The 10,001-nt window shown below is 46.8% G+C and overlaps 1 protein-coding gene across 1 annotated transcript; it reads left to right on the top strand.

Moving 5' to 3' along the window:
• The first annotated feature begins 1,305 nt into the window (after positions 1-1,305).
• LOC128948311 (transmembrane protein 45B-like) lies at positions 1,306-6,167 on the top strand. Its single transcript, XM_054292970.1, has 5 exons — positions 1,306-1,495; positions 1,993-2,205; positions 3,217-3,401; positions 4,355-4,500; positions 5,514-6,167. The coding sequence occupies exons 1-5, from the start codon at positions 1,312-1,314 to the stop codon at positions 5,629-5,631; spliced, it is 846 nt and encodes a 281-aa protein (XP_054148945.1). The 5' UTR covers positions 1,306-1,311; the 3' UTR covers positions 5,632-6,167.
• Positions 6,168-10,001: the final 3,834 nt, after the last annotated feature.

Here is a 10,001-nt window from a genome sequence, read left to right on the forward strand (position 1 = left end):
AACCTGAAATTAGATAGTAATGAAGCCAAAGAAACAACTCCCTTTCTCCAAGGCTGACAGCAACAACTCATGTTTCACCCCACACACAAATTATCCCTTGTGCAACAGCAGAATAAGAATATTTTTGGTTTATATTTTCAGCAAGTGGGCACTGAAGCCCGAAATGCTGCTGGGGAAGGCAGTTTCAGGATAACCACGATGTCTGGGATGGGGAGGTCAGATCCAGCACCAAACCATGCAACATCTGCTGTGTGGAGGGAGAGCATCCACTCCACAAGGGAGAGGTTTCTGCCCATGGTGAAGTGTGGATTGTTACAGAGAAGCTACTAAACAGAGAAGGAAGTCCTGGGCACCAGCAGCACAGCCTTGTTATCAATTAAAACATTCCTAATTGCCCAGTCTGACACTACCTCACACCAAGGCAGCCCTCAAACATGTGGTTGAGCCCACATGAAAGAGCTGATCATTTCTCAGCCTAATTGAGCAAAGGGCAAACAGGAGCTGGCTGGGTTGAATTGCTGTAATTCTCCCAGGAAATGGGTCCCCCAGCATCCTGCAAACGATGTGTGTGCACTCTGGCACAGAGGCTCCAGCAGCTTGGTGCAAGTCCTGGTTTAGGGATGCTCAGGAGAGGGAAGAAGGAGTGTCAGCAGGTCAGGATGCGGGGAGCAACTTGATTTGTTTGCCCAAACCCACAATGTTTTGTTTCCAGCAGCTTTTGGGGTATTTTTGAAGGTATATTTTTAATGAAGTGCTTTGGTTTGTGGAATGGATGCAGGATTTTTTCACCTCTTCCATGGCCTGAAATAATTCCAGAGATTTAAAACATTTTGGACTTAGCACACCACTTCTGTGGCTGTTCATGAAGCTAAAGAAACACTCTGCTGTTTACTCCTAGACATTCCTGTTTTCCCTATGTATTATCTCTCCTACCTGGTCCTGAAAAGCCCTGGTCAGCAGCAGATCCTTATGCTAATACTTTCAGAAGAGCAAGAAAAGCAGGACCTACTGCTGAGAGAGATCCTTGGAATTAAAGGTTCAGGCTGGGACGTGTCAGATACTGCAGAACATTTGGGGCTTTTTTGAAACAACTGTGGCTTTTTTTGACATTTCCTAATCTTGGGGCATGGACCTCAGAGAGGTCCCAGGGGTTCCCTGTGCTCCTTCCTATTCCCATGTGCTTGGTCAAGCCCACTCCAGTCCTCCCTGAAAGGGAAATCCTATTTTTTCCCAGTGTTATGCCAAATAACTTGTGTAAATTGAATAATTACATTGTTTTTCTTTGCCTTGTTGTCAGAAGAGGTTGACAGGATGGCAAATTTTAAGGGTCACGCGCTTCCAGGCAGCTTCTTCCTGCTCTTTGGACTCTGGTGGTCTGTGAAATACCCACTGCAGTATCTCAGCCTGAAAGTAAATAAAAAATCCCACAGGGCTTACTGTTTCCAGCGTGTGGATGCCATTGAAGGGGGAATCAAAATCTTCTTTTCTCTAACAGGTAAGGGTTATATTTCACTTGCTATGTCAGTATTCACCTGGCCTGCACTAATGACTGTACAGGAGCCCTGACTCCATAGAAACTGGTCCAGATGTGGAAGGATCAGAGAATTTTTAAGGCTGGAAAAGACTTCTTAGATCATTAAGTCCAACCACTAACCACTGCCACATCCACCATTAAACCATGAACCTGAGCACCCTATTCACGTATTTTTGAATACTTGCGAGTATGGTGATTCCAGCATTCCCCTGGGCAGCCTGGATGCATCCTTGACGTCCATGTTGACGTGATCTCTGGTATAGTTTGATGTGGGAAAGCAATTCTCATACCGCTTCCCAAAGCTGAGCTGCCATTAAGCACAGGCCTGATTTTTCCATCCGGTCTTTTCTCCCTAATGCAAACTCACCAGTTCCTGCTTCAGAACCCCCAGCAGCAAGGAGCAGTCTCAACCATTGCAAATGAAGCCCCAGAAACTGCATGCTCTTGGTGTCCTGCAGGGATGCTGGCGGAGCAGTTTGTCCCCGACGGTCCCCACCTGTACCTGTACAGCGGGGAGAAGCACGACTGGGTGAAGCTGATGAACTGGCAGCACACCACCATGTACCTCTTCTACGGCCTCTCCGGGGTGGTAGATGTCTTCACCTTCTTCTCCCAGCTGGTGCCGCAGGGTCTGGATCGCCTCATGTTGGCCGTGGCTGTGTTTGTTGAAGGTTTGTAGAAGGTGGTGCTTAATTAGGGGAAGGATATTGGGCACCAAGTCAAAGAGCTAAAATTTGCCTGACTGAGATACGGTTCCAGATGCCTCTGGAGATAGGACACATTGTAGGGGATATATTGTGACAGGCTGGGATGGAATGAGATGAGAAATACAGTCATTGATAGGTTCTGGTTTGGGATTTCTGAAGCTACTGCAGTGCAAAGCAGCAGAATGAGGTTCCTCGTTATGATAAAGGGCTGGTGAACTCTGCATTCCTCTGCCATCCACAGGCTGTTCCCCTGCCCCATGTTCCCCTGAGAGCTATTAATTGCACTGCAGGCATCATTAGCCTCATCTCCTTGCATGGCACGTGGCAATTTGAAGTGATTTATTTCAGCTTCAGCACATCACAAATATCATTCTGTCCTCAGGCTGCCTTGCAAGTTGCCAGCTAGGATTCCAGACCCCTTTTGGATCATAGAATCTTATAAAGACTTGGTTTGGAAGGAAGCTTAAGGATCATCTAGTTCCAACACTCTCCTATGGGAAAAGAAGGTCTTGTTTATATAGAATCCTCCTTAATGAAGGCACAGCTCCTGTTAATTTTCCTTTCCTGATCACAGCAGTTTTTGAGGCAGCAGCAGCAGGGGCAGCTCCACATGCACATTTTGGCATGCATGACCAGGAAATCTATTATTTACAGCTCCCAAAAAATGATTAAATTTAGCAATAAGAAGGAAAGACATAGCAGAAGCCTGGCTAGAAGGGAAAGGTCATCTGAAGAGTTGACAGATGTGGGAAGAAAACTACCCTGTCCTTGGTCATTGTATTGTTCAGATCCTCCTGCCCCTGGTTGGCCCCAGGATGCTGGGATGCCAGGAGGCCTAGGGGATGGTGCTATGTGGAGTCCCCTCTTTCCATGATGGCCTGTCTCAATTTGCCATCCAGGCAGGTGATTTACTCCGCTCAGTGGCCATGGCTGCTGTTGTTAGTGCTGCTCCAAGCAGGGCTCGTGTTTTGGCAGGTTGTCTCTTCTATTACCACGTCCTTCACCGCCCCATGTTGGATCAGCACATCCACTCCCTGCTGCTCATCACCATCTTTGCTGGGGCTGGAAGCATCCTGCTGGAGGTTTTCCTGCGTGACAACATTGTCCTGGAGATGTTCCGAGCCCTCTTGACCATCGTCCAGGGAACGTGGTTCTGGCAGGTCCGTTCTGCCTCCCGAGAGCAATGAAGCAAAGAGAAAAGAGGGGAACAAATTATACATCACATATCAATCACACATCTCCCAAGGATTATTTTGCCAGGCTCACTTCATAAATAGTTCATAACGCAGAATGAAAATTTACTTATCACAGGTCATTTCTGATGGCTGCTCCTGCTGCAAGAGCTGTTTGTTTTGGCTTACTGCTTCTCCAGGGGGAAGAGAAAAAGCAAGTGAGCAACATTTTACAGTACCTAACAATCAAGTACTAATTGCTTAATGTGTCTAATGCTCCCTACAGCCCTCCCTCTGGTTTAGTGAAAAGATACAAACTCCACCAGCAATAAAACAGAGTTAAAATACAGCCAGCTGCTTACTTTGGTAGGAGTTGGAAAAGCAAAGAAATCAGTTGGAGATAATTGCTCTCAAAACTAAGCTATCAAAAAAAAACCCCAAACAAAAAAAGAAACAAAACCCAACCAACCAACCAAAAATAAACAAACAAAAAAACAACCAAAATAACCACCCCAAAACCAAACCACTTTCCCTTCTCTTTTTCAAGGCTGTGCTTGCTCAAATCAGCCTTTGTTCAGAGGTAAGAAACTGGGCTGAGCTTGTAAAATACAAAATCTGGAGTTTTTAAAGGATGGCTTGGAGTTTGGAATGTTGAGGGACAATTGTTCTGGATATTGAACAGAAAAAGAGATATCTTGGGCACAGACTTACTTTGTGTGGCCCTTCATTGCAAGGATGAACTTCACTCTCAGCAAAAACGTCTATCCTGGTCAGGGCTCAAGTTCCTCAGTCACCACATGAATAAAGGTAACTCTGTGAGGGTGATGAGGCTCTGGCACAGGTTATTTAAGGTCCCTTCCAACCCAAACAATTCTGGCATTCTGGGATTCCATAATTTTTTTCCCAATGTGGTTGTTCCACCAACTTCTTGTTCCACCCAGATCGGTGTTGTGCTGTTCCGGCCATGGGGAGGTCCCGTGTGGGATGAGAATGACCACAGCAACATCATGTTCCTCACGATGTGCTTCTTCTGGCACTGGGCAGCTGCTGTGGTCGTCCTGGCCGTGAACTTCAGCCTCGCTTACTGGTACGGTTGGGACAGGGCTGGGAAAGGGCTGGGAGAGGTCTGGGACAGGGCTGGGACAGGGATGGGAGAGGTGTGGGACAGGGCTGGGACAGGGATGGGACAGGGATGGGAGAGGTGTGGGACAGGGCTGAGACAGGGATGGGACAGGGGCTGGGACAGGGCTGGGACAGGGCTGGGACAGGGATGGGACGGGGCTGGGACAGGGATGGGACGGGGCTGGGACAGGGCTGGGACAGGGATGGGACAGGGGCTGGGACAGGGCTGGGACAGGGCTGGGACAGGGATGGGACAGGGCTGGGACAGGGATGGGACGGGGCTGGGACAGGGCTGGGACAGGGATGGGGCAGGGATGGGACAGGTCTGGGACAGGGATGGGACAGGGATGGGACAGGGATGGGGTAGGCAGGCAGGGCGGGGTGTCTGTAGTGAGACAGGTGTAACCCAGCCCTTCCTGCAGTGCAAAATCTCAGCTGAACAAGCAGCCCCAGGCTACCGCAGGTTTTAAGGCACGGTATTTGTTGAGTGTACAGAATGCAAAATAAAAAAAAAAGTGTCAACAAGAGGTGTGGGCAGTAAATGGGAAGTCAAACAACTGAGTCCCTAGAGGTGCTCCTGGAAGTCACACTGCTTATTTTCCTCTGCAATGAGTGCTGAAGTCAAACTTTAGTTTGACAGAGACATCAAAGCATTACCAGGACCCCTGACACTTCATCCTCTGCCTTGCAAGGTCTTCAAAGCAGTTGAAGGTCACTGAATTCTTAGAGGTACAAAAACTAAGACATTACCAGCCCCCAGTTTGGCTTTTCCAAGGGGATGAGAAGATTATCCCACTTTAAGGGATGCTCTGAGGGATGCTGTGTAAGCTACAGAATGGATAGTTCAGTCCATGCCATCAAATAGACTTTATTCAGAACAAAAACCACTCAATGCTCCAACAATAGCAATTTAGGTTCTGGTGAGTGGCATTAGGCAGGAGTTTTTCCTAATAATGATTCATTGCTCCTGTGCTGCAGCTGTCTCCAGAGGCTCCACAGAGGCAGCGGAGAGCCCTACATCAGCCTGGGGCTCCGGCAGCAGAAGGGTGACAGCAGCTCCCAGGCTGCCTTCTTGAACGGCTCCGATGAAGAGTGAAGAGGGTGCAAAACTCCTGCTCCAAACACATGAACAGTCCCTTTCTCAGAAGAAACAAATGAAATTAAATAATTTTGTTTTGGACAAGAGTTGCCCCCATGGTGCTGCTGGGAGGAAAGCTGAGCACACAGGGGTGGCTGCCTTCCATCCATACCCAAATATCTCTGGCTCAGACATGGGCACAGCTTGAAGTGATTTTTAGCAAAACAAAGCACAGAAATTCAGCATGACAAGATTACTTCATCCTGTGGGCTCCCCTGTATGCTCCCATAGGGATGGAGGGCATCTTTTGGTCAGCTGACTTTTCCAAGAGCCTGAAGGCTTTGACCTGCTGTGATTGAAGTCAGGGAAATCTCCAGGCTGAGGTCATGCACCTCTGGAGCAAGGCATCACCCCAAGGAGGACTAGTAAGAGTGCTGAATGTGAGATTTTGGCAATTTTTGCAACACCAGGGCTTGATTGCACACAATACAAATGTCATTTCTGAAGCTTTGAACTAAAGAGGGGTTTTGTTAAGAATTTTCATGTTCACTTAAAGGCTAAGAGAGTAAATAAATGTGAAATAAAAATCCTCACTGAGCTGATATCCTTAAATTTAAGACAGATAAATTATAGAGTGTGTAATAATAGCTTAGAAAAATCCATGTCTCAGACCTGCAAAGCCTAAAGGACTGTAAGATACATGGCCATGCAGCAGGCATTCATGAAATGTTCCAGTTTTCCATTGAAAATAAATCCCCTCAGCTTGGAAAGCAAGATGAAACAAGCACATGGTTCATTTTAGGCTGCCTTTACTAGGTGATTTCTTGCAAAAAGTGACTGCAAATGTCATCTCCTAGATAGGAGGAAAATATGCTAGTACAGGGATTTAAAAAAATTGTATAGATACATTTATATATATAAACAAATAAAATAACCACCAGCACAAGATAAATTACCATTCTTTATGTCTCAAACCCCATGGCTGGAAGGATGCTCTGCACTGAGATCTTCTCCCTTCTGTGTGGTGGGCATTTTGCAAGAGATTTTTGTGCTCATGTTCATGACTACCCAGGTCCAAGGGAAGGCAAAATTTGTCCTTTAACCCTTTTCCCCTTGTGCAAAGAGGCTGTCACAGACTACAGAGACTGCAGCCTGGATTTTATTGCTTATTAACTATGCCAAAAAGAGTAGCTTTCCTTGAATGCTAGCGTTCCTGTATATCCACTTCCAAGCTGGTTTGTTTTGCAGACCTGGACACTGGGAGGTGCAAACAGACTGGCCATGATGAGAATGAAGCAGCAGAGCTACACCTTCATAAATACATCTCATAAACTCATGACTGGGTCTCATGAGTCGTAACCACTGAACATGAGGAGCATTTTGTAGATATCTTTTTTTCTGCCAAGGCAGAATATTTTTTCCAAACATCACAAATTCCTCTGGCTGCTGTGAGGAGACACAAACCACTCTGCAGTTGCCACCTGCTAATGGCATAGACACCCTCGCCCCCATGAGGAAGGGGACAAACCAAGTTAATGGGAGTGCTGCAGGACAGGCACGGGTTCACTGAAGAGCAAAAAGGCCTTCTGTGATGCTCTGAATTATTTCTGGTCTTTTGTGAATAATTGTCTTTTAGGAAACAGCCCAAGCATTGCTATTCCCGTTAAACAGCCAGGGGAGGGCAGCAGCTGCTGCTGGACTGGGAATGGATCCAAGCTGGATGCAGTCATGTTCCTCCTACCCACCCTCGAAAGCCAGAGGTTTTTTCCATTCCAGAGCACAATGAAAGCACAGGGCACAAATGAAGGCTGACTTTGGTTTTAAAAGCACTCTTTGCTTTCGGAATTGGGATAGGGTTTATTTAATTCTTCAAAGCTCTTAATCAAGTTGTTGTCTCCTCTCCCCCCTCCTTTCTTTGGTCCCCATCACTGTATGGCAATAAAACACCCTTTTCCTCCACAGCCCCAGTGTCTGGAATAGTTTCTGTTTGCCTCATTAACTCCCTGCTCCCACAAACATCCCAGGACTGTCAGCAAAGTGCTCACTAATTTGTTTTCCAGCTCTGGAGCACATTCTTTTCCAAAGTATGAAGGTCAGGAAAGGAGAGATCCAGCCTATGATTAAGGAAGGAAATACAGTTTGAGTTCATTTCTGCATGAGAATTAATGAAACCAGTTTGTAAATAGTTAAGGTACCCAAACAAAGTATGAAGGTGTCTGGATCAGAGGTACAGAGATGATTTCTTATATAGAAGTGCAACCTTAAGCCGTCCTCACAATTATTTAATGAGTGATGGATATTTTAGAACAGTCCTAGATGGGGACTTGCTTTTAATACAACATTAATATCAATCAGTTGTTCTGGATCATGTTTTTCAGCATATAATATTTTGACTTGATGATCTTGGAGGTTTTCTCCACTTAAACCATTCTTTGAGCCTATAAATTGAGTTAAAGTGTCTCTGTACTGGACCCATTTGCCACACAGCTGGTGTGGGCTGGGAGTGTGCTTGGATCCATATCCACGCTGATTCAAAACGGAGTGGGATCCCGAGGTGGTGTCTCAGGATGTTTTTCTTACAGTGTAACTGTAGTCTGATGTTTGATTTTGTCACTCAGGTGTCCTGCTCATCCACGGCCGGAAGAAGCTGCTGATCCTGCCCTTCTCTTTCAAAGGAGCCCAGACAACACCCCAAAGCAGCCGAAGGTCCTGGCAGCTGCTCTTCCTACAGCTGGAGAGACAAACCCTTCATCAGGAGCCAGCACAGCCCATCCACGAGCCACTCATTCCTGGGGCAGAGATAGGATCTCCTGCTGCCACCCGCACAGCCACTTTTTGTGAGGCTGAAATGAAGGCGTAGCAGCAGAACAAGCCCTGCCTCTGGTTTTACCACCTGCTTTACCTCCTGTTGCCTGTTTATGAAAGCTGGTGTTAGCATTCGTCATAATAATAATAATAATAATAATTATAATACCTTGCACTTCCCAAACAACCATCCATCTGCAGCACTCGAGCTGCTGGCAAACCTTTAATTAGATTGTGCCTCCCACCACCCCCAGGAAGGAGACAAACATTATCACATTTTTTCATTAGCACTGAGGCTGATGATGAACCTTCAGGGAGAAGATGTTGCAGTTACAGCTGAGAGAAAGAGAACAAGAAAAAACCAAAAATACAAAATCAAATTCAATTCAGGGTTTAGCCTGGGGAGCTGGAGGGAGTTGGACACACTTCAGTCTTTTCCTAGGAGTAAGAAGGGGTATATTCCTAAAGAATTGAAATGGAATCACATCCATTTGTGCCCACAGTGATTTTAGCATGCATGGAGTTTCAGTGACGTGCTAGGGGATTTTGGGGGATTTGTTATCTTTTCTCCCAACCACCCATCAGAGTTAAATCCTCATTTTTCTCATGGGGATGGTTTAAAAGAAACCTCCTTTCCACAACTGTTAAGGCACTGAAAACTTCCTTCACTGTCTGCAACTTAACTTGCCCTTTTCAAAGAGTCTTTCTCTTTGGTCTTTACTCTTTACTGGCCCTTTATGGAAAGGGCACATTGATCCTCTGTGTAGGTACTTTCCAGCTGGGCCTTGCTCTTCCCATCACTCTCCAGCTGCTGGACTCCCACTTCATCTTTCCCCACTTTCCCCAAGGGCTTGACTCCTACTGCTTGGGAAGCAGCTTCTTGCACTTTGTGGTAGTGGTTTGTGGAGGTAGATGGTTGCAGAAAGGAAATTTGAGCTCGAAGAGGTCCTCTTCAGCAGATGGTGCTGCTGCAAAAAGGTATGGTTCTCGTCCTGCATTATTTTCAGGGGTAGGTCTGTAAGGAAGAACTCCCATGAGGGCTGTGTTTCTCCCTATGCTTGGATTTAATATTGTAACAAGTTCCTAAGCTTAGGCTTGGGTGAAGCTGCCATTTGTGGAAGCCCCTTTGCTGCTGTGAGCCTCCCAGGACCCTTTTGCAGTGTACCCATCCCTGTTCCTCCCATCCTGCTTCTCAGGCACCGTTGGAAGTGAGCAGTGATGGGTGTACGGCACAACCTCTTGTTGTCCTTCCTTCCTCCCACTTGATATGAAGATAATGGGAATAAAAGGCTCCTGGCAATGGCTTGGTGGTTTTTCTGCTGGGCCACAGCCCATCACCCTGGGGAGGCTGCTTTGCTTCTGTACTGCTCCAGCCTTGGGTTCCTGTGGGTCACTGGCTCTGGGCAAGGCTGGTTCTGCAAGCTTGCTTGGGGTGGGTTTGGCAACACGAGTGAGAGAAATATTCAACTTCCTAGGAGAACTGCTGGTTTGGGAATGTGGCTGTGCCAGGGTCAGGGGCTTGAGCAAGGCTCTGGGGTGATGCTGAATGTTTCTGCACCATCACCTCAATGTTTTGGAAGGAC

This window comes from Melozone crissalis, unplaced genomic scaffold, assembly GCF_028551555.1.
Source record: "Melozone crissalis strain CALT ecotype California unplaced genomic scaffold, PUWL_Pcris_2 ptg000120l_1, whole genome shotgun sequence".
NCBI classification, from domain to species: Eukaryota; Metazoa; Chordata; class Aves; order Passeriformes; family Passerellidae; genus Melozone; species Melozone crissalis.

Bases quoted from the DNA above. Each gene is read 5' to 3' on its own strand.
- LOC128948311 (XM_054292970.1), top strand. From the start codon at position 1,312: ATGGCAAATTTTAAGGGTCACGCGCTTCCAGGCAGCTTCTTCCTGCTC. The intron at 1,496-1,992 runs GTAAGGGTTATA...GGTGTCCTGCAG, and splicing joins AATCTTCTTTTCTCTAACAG to GGATGCTGGCGGAGCAGTTT. The intron at 3,402-4,354 runs GTCCGTTCTGCC...TGTTCCACCCAG, and splicing joins AGGGAACGTGGTTCTGGCAG to ATCGGTGTTGTGCTGTTCCG.